At 38.1% G+C, this 26,827-nt stretch overlaps 1 protein-coding gene across 1 annotated transcript in view; it reads left to right on the top strand.

Annotated features, from left to right (window-relative positions):
• Positions 1-511: 511 nt before the first annotated feature.
• Positions 512-26,827, top strand: part of DGCR2 (DiGeorge syndrome critical region gene 2) — a gene marked incomplete in the record, with an annotated part of 543,661 nt that continues 517,345 nt past the window's right edge. The window contains 1 exon segment of the mRNA XM_053701964.1: positions 512-791. Within this exon segment, the coding sequence (XP_053557939.1) occupies positions 713-791 (79 nt within the window).

Below are 26,827 nucleotides of genomic sequence, written 5' to 3' on the forward strand. Positions count from 1 at the left end.
AACTAAGAATACCAAAAGAACAAAGCAACATTTGTGATAAAAGTAAATAGGGAAGTTGTTTAAAATTACATGCCCTATTTAAATCATGAAAGTTTTTTTGGACTTGACTGTCCCTTTAAAAAATCTAGAACAATGTTAAAAGAAAATCTTTTTATAACACTAAAGAAATGCAAGAAAAGGCTGTAGCTGTATGTGTAGAAATTGCTGCACATTCCTGTGGTTTACAAAACAGAATTTAGAAATATAGTACGATTTATAATTTATGCACACCTAGTACGACCCCCAAACTATCCGATCATACGATAGATGCGTTTACGGCCTCTTTAACAAAAGGTCATGATTAATTCATTCATTACCGTAGCGCAGCACACCTTTCAAGAAATCCAAACTATATTGTTTTGTTTCCCACTGCTAGACACCGGTAGGGGGCGGCACCCTATGGATCCTCCGCGTGATACCAACTAACGATCCAGCCCCCTGCTCTCTCTGATTGGTTCAATCTCGTCTGTTTGTTGTGAGGGGAACGTATGCCGCCATCTTGTTTCTAGCGATAGGTGAAACGCATCGGCTCCCGGTAACGGGAGTAAAACGGTCTGGTTTACAGGAACTTCACTCAGCTGCGGATTACTACTCATTTCTGTTATATTCATTCACCCCCAGACGGAGAGTGACAGGTTTTCACGGCTCTGGCGTGAGGATGAACGGAGGATAAATGGTGCCCAAACCGGACAGCGGCACCTTCCTTCTCCTTTTCCTGCTTGTGCTGACGTTGACCGAGCCGCTGCGGCCAGGTGAGTCTAAGTTAAAATCTCCGAGGCCTTCTGCACAGTGTTGGATGTGGAACTGCGGGGGTCTTAAACAGCCCACATATGATGGTGATAGTTTGGGCTCCTGTTGCAACCTCAGAAAGCAGGATGGGGTGATTTTGATAAAGACACAAGCTAACATCTAGTACAGCATTTTTAGGGATCATAATGCTTTGAGCTCCAGTGAGTTGCGGGGTCAGTTGCGTGCGCCTTCATTACGGGGTTGCTGAATTATGACAGTCTGATTCTAAGGCAACGCTTGAGGCTGCAGATCCAAGGTTACTGTCACAGCAAAGGTTTGAGGCATTGTATTGACAGTGGAGGAGGGTGCCAGGCCTAACCTGTGTGAGAGCCAAGTCGCCACTCCCCTGCATTGGCTCTGCTGCAAAAGATGCCCCGATGACTACTTTAAATTGGTTTGATTTATATAATGCATTCAATATCAATGCATTCAGTCTGACTTTGTTTTCAGTTTTCCTAAAATAGATGACATTAACATCCTTTTCTTGCTGACGATGTTTTGCAGCTTCTGCTTGTGTAGCAAATTGTGACCAATGGTTAATTTGTGCAGTACACGATACAATGTCTGGGCACACTGGTGTGTTATGTAGAGTTCGTTTTAAATATTCTGTGTAAAAATGTAAAAGGTATACGTTGTTGAGTTTACATATATAGTATGGCTTTGATATATGTTTTATACTTCACCCATATCTTTACAAGAACTTAAAGAAGACCACTGGCACTCCTTAAATCTATAATGCAATTGGACTATTCTATAATGTACATTAGTTTCATTGCGGGGGTGCTGTGTATTAAAGCTACATAAACTGAACAATAGGGAAAAACCCTTATAAAAGAATACTTATAGCACTCCAGAGTCCGTTCACACTTATTATCTTATGTATGAATTAGTATTTATCCTCCAAAAACAAGGATTGGTTACCAAATCTAATTAACATTTTGTTGCATGTTACTACTGATCAGTTACACTACTTATTTGATCACGTTAGGTATACAAACATGTAAGCCTTGGGAGGGCATGTAAGCCTTGGGAGGGTTGGTGAAAGCTGTATTTAAAGAGCACTTGATGAAAGCTGCCTTTACAGAGTCACTTTAACCCCTTAATGACCACAATGTACCCTGTATGTCACTGGTCGTTAAGGTTTTTTTCAGGACATAATAGCACAAGTCTAGCAAGAACACGCTATTAATGCCCTCCCTCCAGCAGGCTTTGTGGAATAGAGCAGTCTAAACGCTGGTGGCACGACAGCGCTATAAAGCAATCAAGTCCCAAAAAAGGCCAGCGACATACAGGGTACGTCGCTGGTCCTTAAGGGGTTAATACAGTGATTTTTAACCTTTTTTTTGCCGTGGCACACTTTTTTACATAAAAAAAATCCTGTGGCACACCACCATCCCAAAATTTTTAAAAAAAATCACACATTGTAGCCTAATACAGCATATATATATACACATAGCACAATACATACAGTATGTGTGTGTTTGTGTGTGTTATGCCATGCCTCCTACAAACTACCCCTGCACTGGGAGTAAAAAATAAGCAAAATTTTAAAAATATGTCACACTGTTGTCAGTCTGCCATGGCACACCTGAGGATCTCTCACGGCATACTAGTGTGCCACGGCAGACTGGTTGAAAAACACTGCTTTAATATAAAGGAAGAGAAAGACATCCAATGTATGGTAGATAGAAATATATCAAGTATTAAAGCGATTATCTGTAATAACATTATCGGACACAGATTGTCTAAGTATAAACTCCTAAACGCAGCCTCCTTCAACTGTCTGTTACCTATTTGTATGCTACTTATGTAACAAACTGATTGCAAGTTTTGAACCGCGTATCAATACCAATGTAAGTGAACAGTGGCTCTTAAAGTAAAGGTCAATTTTGACAAATAAGTGCCCGGTTTTTAATAATCCTATTCAAAACAAGGGCACTTTAATTAATCAAAATTGACATTTCAAGCATTTTTCTTCAAAAACTTAACCTTTTAATCCTGAAAGCTGCTCCATCGATTCCCCCCCCCGCCATCGGAAGCTTCTGCTTACGTCAGAAATGACAAATCCGGCTTCCTCCAACTGCAGCGTTCCCCTCGGGGGATCATGGCTTGAGGGAACGACATTATTGGATGAAGCCGGATTCGTCATTTTGGACACGCAAAGAGGACTTACGACGGGCGGAGGAATCGCTGCAGGGGCTCTCAGGATTAAAAGGTAAGTTTTTGAAGAAAACGCTTGAAATGTCAATTTTTATGAATTAAATTGCCCTTGTTTTTAATAGGATTATTAAAAATCGGGCACTAATTCGTCTAAATTGACCTTCACTTTAATACAGAGGATAGTGCATGATACTGTTAAGCATAAAATACCAACCATACTGTAAAATGAATGCTGGTTCATACCAAGCGTAATTTCAAGCAATACCAAAGGAATACTGGGAACAAAATTGGGAGTTATAGGTACAACCAAACATATGGACATTATGGTATACCTAAGACACTCTTTCCAGTACTATACAGTCATAATCAAGTAACCTTTGATACTAACAGGACTGATATAGTACTTCCTATGTACAAAACATGTTAGACACACACACACACACCACTAAGTACATTAACAGATACACGGGAACTGTTATTAATCCAATATAGAGTAATTGGATTTATTATACATCAATGCTTAAACTAGTGGTTGGTAACATTGAATATTCAGCTATCCTGGTTTACTTGTAATACACCAACAAGGTATAAGTTGGATTTAACTAACCTCATATTGAATACTGGCAGGCACAGGATCATATGAACCCGTTGTAAATTAATCAAAACAGCACTACTACCATCCAAGAGACTATATTTGATCACAAGTTTATAGTTCTGGTGCTGATTTAGTAATAGCATTTCAAATCAGCAATACAGTCCTCTCTAACTTATAATTTATTAGTTACTCTGGTACAAAAGTGTACACTAACAACAATCACTTCAATTGTGTAGCGGGTGCATCTCAATGTGTGGTTTTAATCATTTTTTCCCCCAATTTGTATGTTTATATACTCCTTAATACAGGTATACCCCGCTCATACAGCGGGTTAGGGACCGGAGCCCCGCTGTAAAGTGAAAACCGCCTTAAAGTGAAACAAGGCAGTTTTAGCTTTCTTTTCACTTGCCAGTGTGTTTAAAAACTTGAAAACATGTTTGAACTAACATATATTAGAGGTGCAATAGTGCTAGGTTTAGTTTAACACTAGCACAGCACAGTATTCAATAAATACTGTACCTGTAAAATAGTGACAATTACTGTAGTATAATTTGCCAGACTATAGCACTGAGACACAGATTGCACTCTAATGCTGTAAACAGAGTGAACTAAGCATAACAAAATGGTGCCAGTCACTTTTCTCGCAATCTCACGATGATTACAGCACTGTTTCAAAATCACTGGAGGATGAACTTCAGCTCCACAAAGCGCTGTATTAGCGAAACGCTGTAAAGTGAAGCGCTGTAAAGTGAGGTATACCTGTAAACGTTAAGTTTTAATTATATTTGGTAACCAATCCTTGTTTTTGGAGGATAAATACTAATTCATAAATAAGACAATAAGTGTGAATTGACTCTTGAGTGCTATAAGTGTATTTTTTTTAATGTTTTTTTCCCTATTGTTCAGTTCGCCCATATCTTGTATGTTGCTTTATCTTTTTAAAAGTTGATTGTTTTAAAAGGGATAGGAAAGTGAAAAAATTAAAGGATTCATATAAAGCATGCAATTAATCTTTAGTTACTTTTAACCCTTTGACGACCAGGTTATTTTTGTCTACATCGGAACAACGTTCCAATGTAAAAAAATTGAAATCCCGCGTTAGTGCACGCAATGGCGAGATTTAAATGATGGGATCGGGTCAGGGAGGCGCCCTCCAGACCGCGATTGCATCCAGGAAGCGCAGTTGGCTTCAGGACAGCCAAACGGCTAGGGCATTCTATTCCGTCCTAACGGCGCTAAAGCCCAGCGCGGTTTGAACGGAATAAGAATGCCATAACTGCCTTTAAAAGGTTAAATTCACTTCTATTTTCAAATACGCTTCGTTCTCTTGGTATCCCTTGTTGATAAAGAATACGCATATATCTTACACTAATGGGAGCTAACTGCTGATTGGTGCCTCCACACAATTGTCTGTTGTGATTGGCTAACTAGATGTGTTCAGCTAGCTAGCTGTCAGTAGTGCAATGAAGTTCCCTCAGCAAAGGATAACAAGAGAATGAAGCACATTATAATAATTGAAGCAAATTGCAAAGTTCTTTAAAATTGTATGTTCTATTCAAATCATGGAAGCACATTTTGTGGTTTCCTGTCCTTTAACCCTTTCGTGTCAGGGCTAAAGTGCCTACATCGGAACAACTGTTCCGATGTAGACAAATTGAAACCACGGGATCGTGCACACGATTGCGAGATTTCAATTATTGGATCGCGTCTGGGGAGCGTCCCTACAACCCTAGGAACGCCCCCAAGACCGCGATCAAGTCCTGACAGCACAGAAGGCTTCAGGACAGCCGTTAGCTATGACGTTCTATTCCGTCATAACGGGTTTAAAGCCCAGTCTAATTATGATGGAATAGAACGGCATAATGGCTTTAAAAGGTTAACTATATCAGAGGTGTTATGTAAACAGAATCACTTAGTTGTATTTATTATGATCTTTCAGGGTGAATTTGATTTAAATTATTGTTTTTAATTTTTAGAATAACAACTTTTCAGATTATTTTTCCGGTTATATTTCATTAGATATGCATAGGTTAATAATTCATATTTAATGAGCTTTTCAGTTGTACTTTATGGGAATAAGAAAAATGATTACCTTAAAGTGAAGGTAAACTTCGCAGGATTCGATTAGTGGCAATGTAAGTACGTTTAAAATTAGAGGTACTTTAATTCATCAATTTAATTAGTTTAATATATTTACCGAGTTATAAGCCTTTATTTTGCCATTTCTTATCGTTTCCAAATCAGCCCGTTTTTTTTTTTAGTTTTTTTTGGTCCAGTCACGTTCTTGAATCATGCAATAGTAAGCCTGGCCGTTAGGCGGCCGTCATTTGACGTTACAACATTTTTGGACGTTCTGCGCATGCGTTTGCATTATTTCCTTAAACTTCCTACCCGGGCTCGCTCTAGTTTAGCGCATGCGCAATTACGATAGAGACCAGAAAGGTCGCAAAGGCGCAAATAGAAGATAAACCGAGGTGTGTGCATGCGCACTTTGTCCGGCAAGCGAGAACGTGCTTTTGAAGTACGTATAGAGCGGGTGGGACTGCTCTGTACGTAATAGACTGTAAAATCCGGAAATTCATGGAGGGAGGAGTGAAGACCAGCAAAGTAGGTAAAAATCATTAGTTATAAATAAAATAATACATATTTAAATAATTAAAAAAAAAAAAAAATAGCGATCACACTATATAGTATGTCAGTAATATATTAAAGGTGAGAAAACCGGCAAACTTTACCTTCACTTTAAAGGGACACTGAACCCAAGTTTTTTTCTTTCATGATTCAGATAGAGCATGACATTTTAAGCAACTTTCTAATTTACTCCTATTATCATTTTTTCTTCGTTCTCTTGCTATCTTTATTTTAAAAGCAGGACTGTAAATCTTAGCAGCCAGCCCATTTTAGGTTCAGTACCATGGATAGCACTTGCTTATTGGAGGCTTACATTTACCCACCAATAAGCAAGCATAACCCAGGTTCTCAACTAAAAATGGGCCGGCTCCTATGCATCAGATTCCTGTTTTTTAAATAAAGATAGCAAGAGAATGAAGAAAAATTAATAATAGGAGTAAATTAGAAAGTTGCTTAAAATTTCATGCTCTATCTGAATCATGAAATACAATTTTTGGGTTCAGTGTCCCTTTAATAATAACAATTTAAATAGTTATATAGTTAAAGAAAAAAAAATAACTTGCATTAATAAGTTAGCAATAACATGTTTCCACTCCATACAATCTTCAATTCAGTGAGCTTCTTGAAACTTAGTATGGGTTGATTCTGAGTACATAGATTTGCAGGCATTAAAGGGACAACAAAGTAAAAATTAAACTTTCGTGATTCAAATAATAACATGCAATTTTTAACAATTTTCCAATTTACTTCTCTTATCTAGTTTGCTTTTTCTCTTGCTATTCCTTGTTGAAAAGCATAGATAGGCAGACTCGGAAGCTCTGCACTACTGAGAGCTAGCTGCTTATAACTTTCACAAAAATGTAATCGGCTAGGCCCCAGTAGAACATTGCTCTCCTTCAACAAAGCATACCAAGAGAATGAAGCACATTTAGAAGTAAATCTGAAAATTGTGTGATCTATTTGAAACCCAAATTTTCTTTCATGATTATGTCCATTTAAGGTCTATTTCTCAACACTGTATATTTATATTATAACTTTTTTCCTGTGAAGAAGGGGCATGTTATTTCTGCAGACACAAATTAAAAATGTATCTATATTTCAGGATGAATAACCTTTAGATTTATAATGTATCTTAAATAGAAAATATCTTTATATTGATTTTTCCTCCAAAAGTTTTTCTATTATTTTTTTTTATTTTTTTATTTTTTCTTTAAAAAGAATAAATTTTTATCCCCCCTATAATCTTTTTATATTCTAACATTATTGGTTAAGTTTTTATATTCATCTATAGTAAGTGAATTTCATAAAAATGTTGTGAAAGGTTTATGAAATGGCTAATTTGTCATGCATTTAAAGAGACATGAATCACATTCATTGGAAGGTTCAGATAGAACATTCACTTTTAAACTACTTTCTAATTTATTTCTATTACTTAAATAACAGCGGGTTTATCCATTTGCAAGAGCACTAAATGACAGCACTATTTCCTGCTATGTAGTGCTTCAGACACATACCAAGGTATCTCCAACAAAGAATGCAATGGGAACTAAGCACATTTGATAACATAAGTAAATTGGAAACTTTTTTCATGCTCTGTCTGAATTACAAAGTAATTTTTTGGGTTTTATATCCTTTTAAGGGAAGAATTTTAAAGAACAGTTTTTCAATCCTTTCTTCCTTTTCTCTTGCAAGGTGTATCCAGTCCACGGATTCATCCTTTACTTGTGGGATATTCTCATTCCCTACAGGAAGTAGCAAAGAGAGCACACAGCAAAGCTGTCCATATAGCTCCCCCTCTAGCTCCACCCCCCAGTCATTCTCTTTGCTGGCTCTAAGCACTAGGGTCTCTCTCGGGAGTGTAAAGTGAATGTGGTGTTAGAATTGTAGTTTTATTATCTTCAATCAAAAGTTTATTTTAAATGGTACCGGTTTGTACTATTTACTCTCTAGCAGAAAAGTGATGAAGATTTCTGCTGAGAGGAAAATGATTTTAGCATGTTGTAACTAAAATCCACTGCTGTTCCCACACAGGACTGAGGAGTACCAGAAAACTTCAGTTGGGGGGGAACAGTTTGCAGGGTAATCTGCAATGAGGTATGTTCAGTCATTTATTTCTAGACAAGACTGAGATAATGCTAGAAGACTGACAAGATCCCCATGAGGGGAGGGTAAGCTATGTTCACAGACTTAGTAAGGAATTGAATGCTTACATAATAGGGCTAATATACTGGTTGACACTTATTCAGGGCAATCGATTGGCTAAGGAAAAATCGTTTTGCAAGACACTTTGAAAGCCCTTTTGGGCTTTTTTTTCTGGGGTTATTACCACATGGCTGTTTTTTAGTCACTTAGGAGTGATTTACTAGGCCTCACAGCTCTGGAGTAGAGTGGCAGGGGCCTAATTGCCTCAGACAGTTAGAATTGCAGAGAAGTTCATGCTGTTTCACATGGAGGGTCCTGCTGATGTTTGAGGGCCTAAAAGAAGCTATATTCCCCTAAATCTGATCCCTAAGGGAAGGTAGGACCACAGCAAGGCTGTGGCAAGGTGCTGTAGTGATTTAACCAGGTGTTGGCTTTAGGCTGCTCCGGTTTGGGCATTAAGGGGTTAATCGTTTTGAAACTTGAGGTGCAATCTTATTAAGGCTTTAGCTACATACTGTGAAAATTTCAGAAAGATTGCTGCATTTTTCACCGTTTTGTAAAATTGTGTGCTTTTTATCTCTTAAAGGCACAGTAACGTTTTTTTCAAATTGTGTTTTTTATTTGATTAAAGTGATTCCAAGCCTGTTTGTGTACTCTACTAGGAATATGTTTCCGCAGGCCAGAGTGGATCATCGTAACGACCGACGCCAGTCTGTTAGGCTGGGGTGCGGTCTGGGACTCCCTGAAAGCTCAGGGCTTATGGTCTCGTGAAGAAACTCTTCTCCCGATAAACATTCTGGAACTGAGGGCGATATTCAACGCTCTTCAGGCATGGCCTCAACTAGCGGCGGCCAAATTCATCAGATTTCAGTCAGACAACATCACGACTGTAGCTTACGTCAATCATCAGGGGGGAACAAAGAGTTCCCTAGCGATGACGGAAGTAACCAAAATAATCAGGTGGGCGGAGGATCACTCCTGCCATCTCTCAGCAATTCACATCCCAGGAGTAGACAACTGGGAGGCGGATTTTCTAAGTCGTCAGACTTTTCACCCGGGGGAGTGGGAACTCCACCCGGAGGTGTTTGCCCAGCTGACTCAGCTTTGGGGCACCCCAGAGTTGGATCTGATGGCGTCCCGTCAGAACACCAAACTTCCTCTCTACGGGTCCAGGTCCCGGGATCCCAAGGCGGTATTGATAGATGCTCTAGCAGCGCCTTGGTCCTTCGATCTGGCTTATGTTTTTCCACCGTTTCCTCTCCTCCCGCGTCTGGTTGCCAGAATCAAGCAGGAGAAGGCTTCAGTGATTCTGATAGCGCCTGCGTGGCCACGCAGGACTTGGTATGCAGACCTAGTGGACATGTCATCTGTCCCATCATGGACACTGTCAATGAGGCAGGATCTTCTAATACAGGGTCCGTTCAAGCATCCAAATTTAGTTTCTCTATGTCTGAATGCTTGGAGATTGAACGCTTAATTCTATCAAAGCGTGGGTTCTCCGAGTCAGTTAAAGATACTCTGATTCAGGCTAGAAAGCCGGTCGCCAGGAAAATCTACCATAAGAAATGGAGGAAATATCTTTGTTGGTGTGAATCCAAGGGTTACTCATGGAGTAAGATTAGGATTCCCAGGATATTGTCCTTTCTCCAAGAAGGACTGGAGAAAGGATTGTCAGCTAGTAACTTAAAAGGACAAATATCTGCTTTGTCTATCCTGTTACACAAGCGTCTGGCAGAGGTACCAGATGTTCAAGCGTTTGCTCAGGCTTTAGTCGGAATCAAGCCTGTCTAATATATAAACCTGTGGCTCCGCCATGGAGTTTGAATATAGTTCTTTCAGTTCTTCAAGGGGTTCCGTTTGAACCTTTACATTCCATAGACATTAAGTTGTTATCTTGGAAAGTTTTGTTTTTGATAGCTATCTCTTCTGCTCGAAGAGTTTCAGAATTATCTGCCTTACAGTGTGATTCACCTTACCTGGTGTTCCACGCGGATAAGGTACGGTAGTTTTGTGTACCAAGCCTGGTTTTCTTCCTAAAGTTGTTTCTAACAAGAATATTAACCAGGAAATAGTTGTTCCTTCTCTGTGTCCTAATCCATCTTCGAAGAAGGAACGTCTATTACACAATCTTGATGTAGTTCGTGCTTTAAAGTTCTATTTACAAGCAACTAAGGATTTCAGACAAACATCTTCCTTGTTTATCTATTCTGGTAAGAGGAGAGGTCAGAAAGCGACTGCTACCTCTTTCCTTTTGGCTGAAAAGCATCATCCGTTTGGCCTATGAGACTACTGGCCAGCAGCCTCCTGAAAGAATTACTGCTCATTCTACCAGAGCAGTGGCTTCCACATGGGCTTTCAAAAATGAGGCTTCTGTTGAACAGATTTGTAAGGCAGCGACTTGGTCTTCACTGCATACTTTTGCCAAATTTTACAAATTCGATACTTTTGCTTCTTCGGAGGCTATTTTTGGGAGAGAGGTTTTACAAGCAGTGGTGCCTTCCGTTTAAGGTACCTGTCTTGTTCCCTCCCTTCATCCGTGTCCTAAAGCTTTGGTATTGGTATCCCACAAGTTGAATCCGTGGACTGGATACACCTTGCAAGAGAAAACAGAATTTATGCTTACCTGATAAATTACTTTCTCTTGCGGTGTATCCAGTCCACGGCCCGCCCTGGCATTTAAGTCAGGATAATTTTTTTTTTGTTTAAACTACAGTCACCACTGCACCCTATGGTTTCTCCTTTTTCTTCCTAACCTTTGGTCGAATGACTGGGGGATGGAGCTAGAGGGGGAGCTATATGGACAGCTTTGCTGTGTGCTCTCTTTGCTACTTCCTGTAGGGAATGAGAATATCCCACAAGTAAAGGATGAATCCGTGGACTGGATACACCGCAAGAGAAAGTAATTTATCAGGTAAGCATAAATTCTGTTTTTTAAAAAGTTTTTAATTCAGTTATATTATAAACATTGTTTTGTTCCCATTATATTCTTTGTTTTAGATATAACTAGGTAGGTATCTTGAGCACTTCATGGCAGGGAATAGTGCTCTTGCAGATGGATAACATTTTTGCAAAGCTGCTGCCATATAGTGCATGCCCCCGAGTTTATGTCCCTGCTTTTCAACAAGATACCAAGAGAACAAAGAAAATGTGATAATACAAGTAAATTAGAAAGTTGTTTAAAATTGCTTGCTCTATCTCAACAATGAAATAAAATGTTGGGTTTCATGTCCCTTTAAATCTTTTTTATATATATATATATATATATATATATATATATATATATATATATATATATATATATATATATATATATATATATATATATATATATATTTTAATGATCTAAGTTAAAGGGATATGAAAATGTAGCCACCAATCAGCAAACTCTACCTAGGGTGCTGAATCAAAAATTGGCTGGCTCCTAAGCTTACACTCCCAACTTTTCAAATAAAGATACCAAGAGATCGAAGAAAAAATGTTAATAGGAATCCGTTAGAAAGTTGCTTAAAATTGCATCCTCTCTCTGAATCATGAAAGAAAAAATGTGTGTTTCATATCCCATTAAAATAAATAAAATATCTCCCTTTCTCATGAGAAATTTAGATCAGATGCTTAATATAAAAGTCTTGTCATAGCACTAGCCTATAGAAACAAACAAGACTAGGAAAATACATTTTTTTTTTTTATTTATTTTTTTTTTTTTTTAAATATCAAAAAGTTAAATAAAACATAAAGTAGTCTTTTTAGCATGTATAGTCACTTAAAGGGACATTCTACTTGTAAATGTTCATTAGCTATCTTTTTAAACAATACCTTTTTATTACCCATTCCCCAGTTTTGCATAATCAGCACTGTTGTATTATTACTATTTTAACCTCTGTAATTACCTTGTATCTTAGTTTCTGCAGACTGCCCCCTTATCTCCAATATTTTGACATTTGCATTTTAGCTAATCAGTGCTGGCTTATAAATAACTAATTGGGAGTGAGCACAATGTTACCTATATTGCACACATGAACTAGCGTGGTCTTGTTGTAAAAAACTGTCAAAATGCACTGCGATAAGAGGCGGAATTCAAAGACTTAAAAATTAGCATATGAGCCTACCTAGGTTTTAGCTTTCAACGAAGAATGCCAAGAGAACAAAGCAAATTGGATTATATAAGTAAATTAGAAAGTTGTTTAAAATTGCATGCCCTATCTGAATCCTGAAAGTTTAATTTTGACTTAACAGTCCCTTTTAAAGTAAATATAAAGTTTGAGAAATGAGTGCCGGGTTTTTAATAATCCTATTAAAAACATGGGCACTTTCATTCATCAAACTTTAAATTACACTGCTTTTGTTAAAATACTTACCTTTTTCTTTCTGCAAGCCTCTTCTTACATCAGAATTGATGATTACGGCATCCTCCAATCACGGCTCTCCCCCCCCGGGGGAATCATTGCCTAAAGCAACGCCGTGATTGGTGGATGGTCGGTATCGTCATTTCTGACGTCGGCAGAGGCTTCCGATGGGCGGAGGAAGCGCTGGAGCGGCTTGCAGAAAGAAAAGGTAAGTATTTTTTTTTAAAGTTTGATGAATGAAAGTGCCCATGTTTTTAATAGGATTATTAAAAACCAGGCACCGATTCATCAAAATTTACATTCACTTTAATATAGCTGTTTGTTTTTGGCTTTCAAGCCAAGAGGAAATTTGCTTTTTGTGCACTGCTTATCTAGGGGCAGATGCCCAACCTGTTGACGACTTCCTCAGTTCTATTGGTGATAAGCCCCACAATTACAAAAGCTATTTCTAGCCTGAAATAGATTTTTTTTTTTTTTTTTCAAATAATTTTTATTGAAGTCATAAAAAGATACAAAATATGGGGTAAGCCCCAAAACATTTACATATCCATGTTTACATAGTATAGTTAGTAACACAATAAATTCACTTATCTCAAACGTTACTATACCATGTGGGCTGTCTCGCAGAAAGTCTTCGGTTTTATTATAGAGAATCATTAATGTAAAATAGTCGATAATGGTACTCTCCCAGCTATGTAAGGAAAAGATTAAGATATCTATTCAACTAAGGGTAGGGCTAGGGAGGAGGTAGCTCTGTAGTTTTATGGGGTAGGGGGATGCAGCGGGCAAGAGCCGCTCAAATTAGAGTAGAGGGGGATGGATGGGGGTGGAGGACGGAGCCAATTATTATATCAAGATTATAGGCAAAAGTTGCTTAGGGTATTATAGTTTATATGTTTAGTTGAGGGACTATCAATAAGAGAAGTAAAGGTAGCTCTTAAGAAGGTTACGTGGAAGGGGGGGTATTAGTATGTATGGGATATAAGGAACTTCTTAGTGAGCTCCTCTCCTGGGGAAATGTCAACTATAGACGAAGTGGGAAAAAGGGGAAGGGATATGACCCGCAGGCAACCAGTACCGGCGGGAAAGGGAGGAGAGGGGCTCAGTTATAACAAAAAGTGAGCAGTGTAGGCAATGTCTATGGTAGATATAGTTTCTAACAAGCAAGGCATACTATAATGTATCTATAACAACAACACCAACACCTATAACCCCCAGAACTAGGCTTAGGGATAGTTAGCATATGTAACTCTAACATTTTGCAGTAACATTGGCAGTTTGTAGGGCTATAGGCCAATATGCCCTAGCATGATAAAATTATGTATCAAAGTTCACTATGGTATTAGCAAAGCCTGAAATAGATTTTAAAATATATTTTAGAAGACACAAAGAAGGAACTTTAAAGGCACAGTCTACTTGAAAATTGTTATTGTTTAAAAAAGATAGATAATCCCTTAACTACCCATTAACCAGTTTTGCATAACCAACACTGCTATAGTAATTTACTTTTACCTCTGATTACTGTGTATTTAAGCCTATGCAGACTGCCCTTTATCTCAGTATTATTTGCAAAGTTGCATTTTAGCCAATTGTGCTGGTAGCTGCATAACTCCACAAGAGTGAGCACACTGTTATCTATACGGCACACGTGGACTAGCATTGACTGACTGAAAAGCTTATGCAATTCACTAAGATATGAGGCGGCCTGCGGCTTAGAAGCAGGCAGCCTTTTTGAGGTTATAAAGTATATTAATGTAACAATGTTGGTTGTGCAAAGCTGGGTAATGGATAGTTAAAGCATTATATCTATAAAAAAAAAAAAAGTCAAGTAGACTGTCTTTTTAATCCTCCTTTACGAAGTAGAAATATAAAGGGACAGTCTAGTTTAAATTAAACTTTCACTCCCATGGAGTTATTTGAGTCAGCACTGATTGGCTAAAATGCAAGTCTGTCAAAAGAACTGAAATAAGGGAGCAGCCTGCACAGGCTTAGATACAAGATAATCACAGAGGTAAAGAGTGTATTTTTAATATAACAGTGTTGGTTATGCACAACTGGGGAATGAGTAAGAGGAATTATCTATTTAAACAATAAAAATTCTGGAGAAGACTGTCCCTTTAAGGAACATGATACCCAAAAATGTCCCATGTTTCAGACAGGGCATACAATTTGAAACATTTTTCTAATTTACTTATAATATCAAATTTGCCATACTCCCTTGATGTCCTTTGTTGAAGGAGCTGCAATCTACTACTGGGAGCTAGCTTAACACATTTGATGAGCCAATAAAAAAGATTTCTGTGCAGCTGCCAATAAGCAGCTAGCTCCTAGTAGGGCATAGCTGCCCCTGAGCCTACCTAGGTATGCTTTTTCAACAAAGGACACCAAAAGAATAAAGCAAATTAGAAGTGAATTGGAAAGCTGTTTACAATTGCCTGCTCTTTCTTAATTGTTAGCATTTAATTATTTATTTACTGTCTCTTTAACCTCTTCCTGCCATTACTTATTTGTTACATCGGGACAAGCCCAGGTACCACGTCAAGGTCCCTTTCAAAAACCCGGGACCCTAAAACAGGCACACAATGCAAGCTCTCAATCCAACAAACTGGGAACAAGTGAAGGGTGCACAGGCTTATGTAATCACCCTAGACATATACAAAACACGGAAGGGGACTCCACTTTTAGACCGGACTGGGTACACATCCCATGGCCCTGCAACATGCTCAGCCCTGGGTGCTCACTGGCACTCACAGGAAGCTGCGCTGTCCCCAGAGTCACAGGCAGTTAACCCCAGGCAGGTCTTGACGTGGTAAAAAGTCAAAGAGAGAGAACAGCACTCCATTGGGCAGGGTCAGACTGATATGCTTCAGGATATTTTTTCTCTGTGAAGGGGCATAGTGTGCAAAAAGAACGTGCACCCTGAGGAGTTACAATAAAAATGAACATGCATGGAAGTTATTCCAGCTTCTGTTCTATCTTATGGAGTGCTGTTCTCTCTCTTTCGAATTTTATGCAAATTGCTCTTAGGTCACCCTAAGAGTAATGGGGAAACCAGACGTGGACTCCATGCACACTTGCCCTTAGAGAGATACAACTGCACCTCACTGACGAGGCCCATAGGAGGCCGAAACGATCGTCTGGGGTTGTTGCTTCCCTTGTTCAGAGAAGAATTGCCTGGTATTTCGGCGCTGGACTGTCATTGGGCAGGGTCAGACTGATATGCTTCAGGATATTTTTTTCTCTGTGAAGGGGCATAGTGTGCAAAAAGAACGTGCGCCCTGAGGAGTTACAATAAAAATGAACATGCATGGAAGTTATTCCAGCTTCTGTTCTATCTTATGGAGTGCTGTTCTCTCTCTTTCGAATTTTATGCAAATTGCTCTTAGGTCACCCTAAGAGTAATGGGGAAACCAGACGTGGACTCCATGCACACTTGCCCTTAGAGAGATACAACTGCACCTCACTGACAAGGCCCATAGGAGGCCGAAACGAGAAGAATTGCCTGGTATTTTGGCGCTGGACTGTCATTGGGCAGGGTCAGACTGATATGCTTCAGGATATTTTTTCTCTGTGAAGGGGCATAGTGTGCAAAAAGAACGTGCACCCTGAGGAGTTACAATAAAAATTAACATGCATGGAAGTTATTCCAGCTTCTGTTCTATCTTATGGAGTGCTGTTCTCTCGCTTTCGAATTTTATGCAAATTGCTCTTAGGTCACCCTAAGAGTAATGGGGAAACCAGACGTGGACTCCATGCACACTTGCCCTTAGAGAGATACAACTGCACCTCACTGACGAGGCCCATAGGAGGCCGAAACGATCGTCTGGGGTTGTTGCTTCCCTTGTTCAGAGAAGAATTGCCTGGTATTTCGGCGCTGGACTGTCATTGGGCAGGGTCAGACTGATATGCTTCAGGATATTTTTTCTCTGTGAAGGGGCATAGTGTGCAAAAAGAACGTGCACCCTGAGGAGTTAAGATAAAAATGAACATGCATGGAAGTTATTCCAGCTTCTGTTCTATCTTATGGAGTGCTGTTCTCTCTCTTTCGAAGGTCTTGACGTGGTACCTGGGCTTGTCCCATTTGGCCAAATGCGTTAACTAACCCTTCCATTTTTGCTTTTGTGAGTGAGTGCTGGACTTTCTCTGTGTGTTGTATTAATTTGTTTTGTAATTTTCCCTATGATTCTTGCACCCAGACCTGTCTGGGGTTAACTGCCTGTGACTCTGGGGACAGCGCAGCTTCCTGTGAGCACCCAGGGCTGAGCATGTTGTAGGGTCATATGATGTGTACCTGGTCAGGTCTGACAGTGCCGTCCCCTTCCGTGTTTTGTATATGTCTAGGGTGATTACATAAGCCTGTGCACTCTTCACTTGTTCCCAGATTGTTGGGTTGAGAGCTTGCATTGTGTGGCTGTTTTAGGGTCCCAGGTTTTTGGAAGGGACCTTGATGTGGTACCTGAGCTTGTCCCATTTGGCCAAATGCGGTAACTAACCCTTCCATTTTTGTTTTTAATTTTAGCTGAGAGCTTGTGAGTGCTGGACTTTCTCTCTGTGTGTCTGTATGTATGTGTGTATATATATATATATATATATATATATATATATATATATATATATATATATATATATATATATATATATATATATATATATATATATATATATATATATATATATATATATATATTTAATGTAGCCCTCAGTTTACGCTGGGGTTAGGTTCCAGAAGGAATGGTTGTAAATCGAAACCCAGTTTATAATGTAAGTCAGTGGGAAGTGAGAGAGTTAGGTTCCAGGCCCCTCTCAAAATTGACCTAAGTAACACCTAATACATTATTTTTAATGCTTTGAAATGAAGACTTTACATGCTAAACAGCATTATAGACCTAATAATATAGATTGTATCATCATCAATCTAAGTTTAATGAACAAAAACAAAATAATCACACAACAGACTGTATCATCATCAAACAAAGTTTAATGAAGAAAAAACGTTTTTTTACTTGCATTTTTCTGCAGCTAAGGGAAGTGGCTGCTAGATCTTGTTCCTTTAATAACGGCTCCATTGCTCAGGTCTGGTTATACACTTATTTCAGCCTGCCAGTGTTTAATCACACAACAGACTGTATCATCATCAAACTAAGTTTAATGAACAAAAACATTTTTTACTTGCTTTTTTCTGCAGACATTTCTCTGCATTGAGTCTACAGCTAAGGGAAGTGGCTGCTAGATCTTGTTCCTTTGAAAGCTGATCCATTGATCATGTCTGGCTTGCTTTTCTTTGCATGTGTTTGCTGCAACACAAGCGGACAGCTCCACCTACTGGCTATTTTAATGTATGCACATGCTTATGCTTTCAATAGCTGTCAATGCTTTTCAATAGCAAAAAAAGGGCGTTATTCTGAAACGGCGCAAATTGAACCGTCGTAAACCGAGGGCCACCTGTATATATATTAGAGCTGCAACAACTAATCGGCATAATAGATTATGAAAATAGTTGTCAGCGAATCTCATAATCGATTAGTTGGTTTGCAATTAGTTGGTCTGTGCACAACACCAGCTGCTTCACTCCAATGAACTCCTGCATATGGTATTGTGTTTTATGGTTATGTCCTTAGCCTAAAGGATGTCTACTTTTCACTTTTTCAGGACAGTATACGTTTACAACTACCCCTGGCTTATGTGCAACCCAGATATAATAGTCATCATTTGGATTGTTTATATTAAATCTGGTGATTTGGAACTATGCTTTTCATGATATAGTGCCAAGCTTGTTATTTACACCTTTCCCCTAGATTGATGGGAGTTATTTAAATTGATGTGCACTATTATCTGTTTGCACAATTATTAGCGTATTGCTTGCTATTGCTGATTTATATGTACTGTATAAATAAATGTGTAAGGCTTTGTCCTGTTATTGATATACAGCCCTTAGCGCTTCTGATTTAGTTTTTTTATTGCTTTTTTATATTTTTTAATAAATTGTGATAATATGTACCAGATTCAACCTTTATAAGTAATATATTCATTATTTTAAGAGCGGACTAGATATTTCTCCCTAACCTTATAGCTGGTTATTTACCATTGCATATAGATATTCAAGATATTTTTATGTTAGAATGAAGTCAAGGGTTACTTTATTGAGAGGTCCCTTGCCAAGGTAGAAAACACTTAGCATTGGTGAAGAGCTAACAAAGATAAATATCCCACTTTGGTGAAATTGGCAAAACCCTACTTATACACCTCAACAGCCTTTTCTCTGCTGCAGGAAATATAGCTGCAAACAGAGAACCAGCCTTAGCCAGAAGCATGTGGACATGTTGAGATTTTTGCATTTCAATGCAAAGTTTCTGAAAGAGTGAGTAACAGAATGTTATTAACAGTGATAGTCTAACTCTTTCTAGTTTTACCTCTTTTCAAACAGTTTGTGGTTTTGTTTTGTTTAAATATAAAACTATGCTCTGCTGCTTAAAAATTGAAGAAACAGTTGTGTTAATGTAAAGTTTTCGTCTGAAGTTTATATTTGTAATACTCATTATGTGGATTTTATTTAAAACATAGAAAACTATTATTGATTCTCTTTTTATCAGATTAATCGAAAAAATAATCGGCCGATAAATCAATTATGAAAATAATTGTTAGTTGCAGCCCTAACACATGTGGCCCTTGGTTTATGTCGTTTCAGAATAACAACCTTTTTTTTCAGTCATGTGACTGCTATTGAAGAGCTTTGGAAAGCAGTGCACTAATTAAAATTGCCAGTCGGTGGAACTGTCCGCTTGTTTTGCAGCAAATTTATGCAACTTAACAGCCTGAAATTGATCTGTGTACATAGAGCAGACAGCTATCGAGCAACAAGTTTTAGCAGCCACTTCCCTATTATCTTCCTGTTGAACTGCTTGAGGTGAGGGTGCCTAACTGCCTATTAATCACTGCAGATTGAAATGCATAGAATAGGTGCAGACCCAATATTATCTAACATGCTAACAATGCAGAGAACTGATTACAGAAAAATGCAAGTAAAAAAACGTTTTTGTTAATTAAACTTAGTTTGATGATGCAGTCTGTTGTGTGATTATTTAATTAGGTGCTGTTAGCAAATGTTTTTGTTCATTAAACTTAGTTTGATGATGATACAATCTATATTATTTGGTTTATAATGCTGTTTAGCATTTAAAGTCTTCATTTCAAAGCTTTAAAAATAATGTGTTAGGTGTTACTTATGCCAATTTTGAGAGGGGCCTGGAACCTAACTCCTTCACTTCACTTTGACTTACATTATAAACTGGGTTTCAATTTATAACGGTTTTGATTTACAACCATTCCTCCTGGAACTTAACCCCAGGGCTACCTGTATGTATGTGTGTGTATATGTGTGTAGATATAGATATAGAGAGATATATATATATATATATATATATATATATATATATATATATATATATATATATATATATATATATATATATATATATATATATATATATATATATATATATTCATTAAAATTATGGGGTGAGATAAAAAAAACTGAAATTAAAATCCTCCATGTCTCAAAATTAAAGCAATGTAAATATTTGCAATTAGCACATCTAGGCAAAATTCCCCGCTTGCTTTTTCCCAGAAATACCTTCATATACAATGTTACCAATGCACAAGAGAATTCTGGGTAAGATATACAAATTAGATATGAAAATTATCAGTTTGTTTGCTTCAAAATACTGTTTTAACACAGCGATCCTTTTAACAGGATTATTGCAGCAAACCAGAAATCACTCACTAGACAGCCTATTTCGTTCTTTTTGGAACTCATCAGTAGGAGATAGATTTCTGGTTGCTGCATTGGTAAAGCTACTTTCAAGGTTGAACCAAAAGTCATTTACATTATGGGGGGAGATAAAAAACTAAAATTAAAATCCTCCATGTCTCTAAATTAAAAGCAAGCGGGGAATCTTGCCTAGATGTGCTAATTTCCTATGCAAATATTTACATTGATTTAATTTTGACACACACACACACACTAGTCCTCCGTTTACGCCGGGGTTAGGTTCCAGAAGGAATGGTTGTAAATTGAAACCCAGTTTATAATGTAAGTCAATGGGAAGTGAGGGAGTTAGGTTCCAGGCCCCTCTCAAAATTGTCATAAGTAACACCTAATACATTATTTTTAAAGCTTTGAAATGAAGACTTTAAATGATAAACAGCATTATAAACCTAATAAAATAATCACAACACAGAATATATCATTAAACTAAGTTAAATGAACAAAAACATTTGCTAAACAGCATTATAAACCTAATAAAATAATCACACAACACAGACTTTACTTGCATTTTTCTGCAAACAGTTACTGATTTCAGCTTGCTTGGCTTGCATTTCTTTGCTGCAACACAAGCGGACAGCTCCACCTACTTCTCAATGCTTTTTAGTAGCAGTCACATGACTGAAAAAAGGTTGTTATTATCTATATAGATACGTATATGTTAATTTTTTTAAAAAACATTTTATCTTGACTGAAAATGAGCCTTACTCCTGTCTAGGAATCCAGGAAAAAGCTTTAGAGGTTAGTTTGTGCAGGAGTGCAAAGCTTGTACATGTTTTTAAGTTTAAAAATACGATAATTGGTTGAAATACGTCTTTCTGTCTGTGTGTTTAGAGTTTCTGCTGTTCTAAGAATTGCACACCTTTGTGCATCACTTCACTTGCAGATCTGATATATCAGGGGGCTTTTGGTGGCTAATGGAAAGTGTAGAAAGAAACATTGTAAACAAAAGTAGTATTCTAATGTAAAAAATTACATGGCCTTATTTGTTAGACCAAGACATTTTTGTTTTACTGATCCTAGATCTCTGCTCCTCTCAAGGGATTAAGCACCTTGGTAAATTCCCACTTGTACACTGTTGGTTACATGACTTCCACTTTTAATTGGCACACCAGCTGTGATCCTCTCCCTAGGAGGTTATTCCTTGCCTCCCTCTAGTCATGGGTGCTGCCATGTTGAATTCTAGCTTTCACTGTTTTCCAATGCTGAGGTGTTTGTACATGCGCAACTCCCCTTCAGATACCTGCAATGAAACCTAGGTTCCAAAAAGGCAGCACATATATTTGAAATGTGTTTAATGTCCCTTTAACCCTTTTGTGGTGAATTCTAGGGTCATTAATATAAAAAAACAACAAAAAACACATATAGTAACAAATGAGGGCATGCAATTTTCATTAAACTGCCCCTTTCAAGGGGACATGAAACCTAAAACTTTTTATTTCAAGATTCAGCCACTGCATTCAGTTTTAAACAACTTTCCAGTTTACTTCTACTATCAACTTTGCTTTCTTCTTTTGGCTTCCTTTGTTGAAGGAGTAGCAATACACTACTGGATGCTAACTGAACACATTGGTTGAGGCATGGACAAGAGGCATAGTATATGGTCAAAAGTATATAGGCACCCCTACTAATTTTATTATTTGTGTTTCGGCAACAACCATTACTAACGATGCCACTTTTGCACAAATTTACAGAGCAGGGCTGCAGAGAGCTGAAGTGAGTAGCACATAAAAATCGCCTATCCATCTGTTGCATCACTCACTACAGAGTAACAAACTGCCTCTGGAAGCAACATTAGCACAATAACTGTGCGTCGGCATCTTTATGAAATAGGTTTTCATGGCCAAGCGGCTATACACAAGCCTTGCATTAACATGCACAATGCTAAGTGTCGGTTCGAGTGGTATAAATCATGTTGCCACTGGACTCTGGAGCATTGGAAATGTTTTCTCTGGATTGATGAATTATGCTTTACTATCAGGCAGTCTTATTGAAGAATCTGGGTTTGGCAGATGCCAGGAGAACGCTACCAACCAGATTGCATAGTGCCTACTGTAAAGTATGGTGGAAGAGGCATAATGGCCCGGTGCTGCTTTTCAGGATTGAGACTAGTCCCTTTAGTTCCAGTGAAAGGTCATCTTACTGCTACAGGATACAAATACATTTTAGACAGTTGCTGCTTTCAACTTTGTGGCAACAGGTTTGGGAATACCCTTTCCTGTTCCAGCAATGACTGTGCCACTGTGCAGAAAGCGAGGTTCATAAAGACATGACTTGAAGAGTTTGGTGTGGATGAACTCTAGTGGCTAGCACAGAGCTCTGACCTCAACCCCATTGCACACCTTTAGGGTGAACTGGAATGCCAGTTGTGAGTCAGACCTTCTTGTTCTACATCAGTGTAAAAAACAAACAAGAATGCGCCTCCTTGTACAGATCAACAACCTTCATAAAAAAACATAAAATGAAGTTCCACAGTCCTCCATAACATATGAGATATATTTCCCACCACTAGGAAGAGGTCAATAACCTATATAAGAGCTTAAAATCCCTCCCATCTTAGTTTTGTTCTTGGCCTCATAGGAGATGGTTGAGAATAGAGGTTGTTTCAGCTACTTGCTTATAGATAACAAAATCGGAGCTCAGACCTATGTGCGACCCAGAGTCCCTGGGGAGTATCATTCACAAAGAAGAAAGGAAAGACTACTGCAGCTGAATGATACAGGGGCATGGAAATACCCTGTTTTGTGCACCACATTTCCTGCTCAGTGATCAAAATGGGCTTACAGGTCATAGATCTGGTGGCCTCTCACATAAAGGGATATGAAACCCACATTTTTTCTTTCTTTCATGATTCATATAGAGCATGCAATTTTAAGCAACTTTCTATTTTACTTCTATTCTTCTTTATTCTCTTGGTATATTTAGTTGGAAAGCAGGCATGTAAGCTTAGGAGCCGGCCCATTTTTGGGTCAGCTCCCTGGGTAGCGCTTGCTGATTGACTGCATAAGACACCAATCATCAAGCGCTATCTAGGAGCTGACCAAAAAATTGTCTGGCTCCTAAGCTTACATTCCTGCTTTTCAAATAAAGATACCAAGAGAATAAAGAAAAATTGGTAATGGGATTACATTAGAAAGTTGCTTAAATTGCATGCTCTATCTGAACTATGAAAGAAAACAATTTTGGGTTTCATATCCCTTTAAATTCCATGCTTACAAGCTATTGTGCGAGATAAAAGATCCACAGGCTCTCCTAATAGACACCTTGATTTACCATGGGACCATCATCAGGCATACCTATTTCCAAGATTCATTCTTGAAACAAACAGGAGTCAACGTCAGTAATATTAATTGCTCCAGCCTGACTCTGCTAGACTTGGAAGGCGGACTTAGTACAGATTTTTCTTTCTCTCCATGGCTTCTTCCTCTGAGACAAGACATAATGTCTCAAGGTCCTCGTTTTCATCAGGATCTCTAATCTCTACATTTAATGGTGTGGAGCCTGAACGCCTAGTTTTGAGACATAGAGGTTCAGTGCCGCCACTAGAAATTTTGGGGCCCCTGACTTAACCATTGATCAGCCCCCCCCTTTACATGTGTAATTTTTGACAAAGTGACTAAAACGTATATGCACTTTATTCTTAAGTGTAGTCAAACTTGGAAATGTTGTAAAGTAGGTAGTAACACAGAAACACACATACACACTCATACACTGAAACACACACACACTCACACATAAGGATTTACATATAGACACTCTAGCAGACACGCAAAGAAACACACAAACACACTCAGACACAGACACCCAAACAGACATTCAACACTAGTTTACATTGACCTGAAAAGTAATGAGGTAGACTACAGTTTTGTCAAAAAAGGAGATTTACAAAACAAAATATGGAGTTCTGATTATCTTTTTGTCAAGGAAGATGCCAACTAAATGATTTCAGCAGCATGCAGTGGCTGAAAGGAAGGGCCCTAAACTGCCTAAACAATAATTTAAAGGTTAAATGGTGGATTGGTGACTTCCAGAAAGGTCTCATTAGTCTCAGTCTGTAGAAAGATGTGAATAATCAGTAGTAAGGTCAAAATGTCCTAAAATGGAACAGACAATGGACACACACACACACACACACACACAAACATAAACTTGCACATACACCCAAGGAAACAGAGACAGCCTCAGAAAACACACACAGACACACACACACACACACACACAACCACATAAAACACAGAAAGACATAAATACACACCCTCACTGAGACATCCACAGAAAACACAGACATGCACACTCTCACAGAGACACCCACAGAAAATACACACCCTCACAGAGACATCCACAGAAAACGCATACAAACATACATACACACACCCACCCTCACAGAGACATCCACAGAAAACAGAGACATACACACCCACCCTCACAGAGGCATCCAGAGAAAATACACAGACATACATACACACACCCTCAAAGAGACACCCATAGAAAAAGCACAGAGACATACGCACACACCCTCACAGACATCCACAGAAAATGCACAAAGACATACCCACCCACCCTCACAGAAAGACCCACAGAAAAAAAAATACATACACACTCATAGAGACACAAGTAAAAGCACAAAGACATAAACACAGACACCCACAGAAACACTCACAGGAAGTAACATTTCTCCACATTGCATCCCCTAAATCAACAGTTTGTGACATGCATGATAAAAAAATTGCAGAAATTTCGAGATCACTTTTTAAAGGATCCTATTTGTAAATGTGCAAACAAAAATAATTCTGTGAATTCAAAATTGTACATTAATGATCTGGGTAGATGGCTAGATGAAGAAAAATACTTTTAAAAGGTTGGCATATGTTTTTTTTTTCTTTTTTCCCATTTTCCCCAACCAAGAGCACCACTTCAAATATAGTGTACAAATGTTCTCATCTGTCCACTGTACTTATGGATTTTGAAAATGCTGTACTCTATGGTCTTGGCGGAACCATAAGCTGTGGTACTCATATAATTAGATCTGGTTAAATGCAGGATTTAGGCTTGTTTGTATGTATTTCCAAATTAAGTCAGCTGTAGTGTAAACTGAACAGTTTTAAGTTAACCTGTCTCATTTCAAACACTGAGCAATCTTAGTCTGAGAGAATAACATTTTATGCAGGTGTAAAAATCTTAGATAAAATGCCTCCTTCCATATGGAAAGTCCTTGCATAAAGGGGCAGTAAACTGGAATGTACTAAATAAATTTTATATATACATACATACATACATACATACATACATACATACATACATACATACATACATACATACATACACCAAAAGGGCACCTACCATTTGTGTATTGAGGAGGAAACATTTCTGCATGGCTTTAAATATAGAATTTCTACAGCATTGTCAAATAATCATAAATACACTGCTGCTAAAAAAATTTTTTATGGACCCCTGACCCCACCATACAACTACTACCACACTGAAGTTACAATCCGAAATTGCACAAATAAATAAAAAAACATTTACTAAGTAAGTCCTACCTCCTATATATATATAGTTAGAAGAAAAAAAAACGAGGAGCTGCAGACTCTTTTCCAAAGTGGGTAATTTAATAAGCAGACAAGTGAAAGTCACAGTGTGCAGTCCTACCTCCTCTGCAATGCTGGCAGGCACACACTGTAAAAACAAAGTTTCAAGTCTGTGTCTATATATATATATATATATATATATATATATATATATATATATATATATATATATATATATATATATATATATATATATATATATATAACGAGGAGCTGCAGACTCTTTTCCAAAGTGGGTAATTTAATAAGTGTGCAGGGCTGGATCTGACGCGTTTCCCGCATGCTCACATGCGCTATATATATATATATTAATTGTTCTTGCCTCATGGGGACCCCCTAGCCCATTGGGCCCCTGACAGGAGCCGCACATGTCACCCCCTGATGGCGGCCCTGTAGTAGAGGTTTCTCAGATTCAGTTATTGAATCTTTGATGCAGGCCAGAAAAACCTGTAACACATAGGATTTATCACTGGCTTTGGAAGGCATTTTTTAATGGTGTTCTTCCAGAAAGTTTTTTTATTATCCCTTTAGGATTCCTAGAATCCTTCAGGTTTTTCTCAGGATGGCCTTGACAAGGGTTTGTCCGCTAATTTCTAAAAGGTCAAATTTCTGCTTTATCTGATCTTTTTCATAGGAAGTTGGCTAATCTTCCTGAGGTTCAGACTTTTGTCCAGGTGTTCGTTAGAATTTCTCTGCATTACAAGGTTCTTTCTTTTAA

This window comes from Bombina bombina, chromosome 2, assembly GCF_027579735.1.
Source record: "Bombina bombina isolate aBomBom1 chromosome 2, aBomBom1.pri, whole genome shotgun sequence".
Lineage (NCBI taxonomy): Eukaryota > Metazoa > Chordata > Amphibia > Anura > Bombinatoridae > Bombina > Bombina bombina.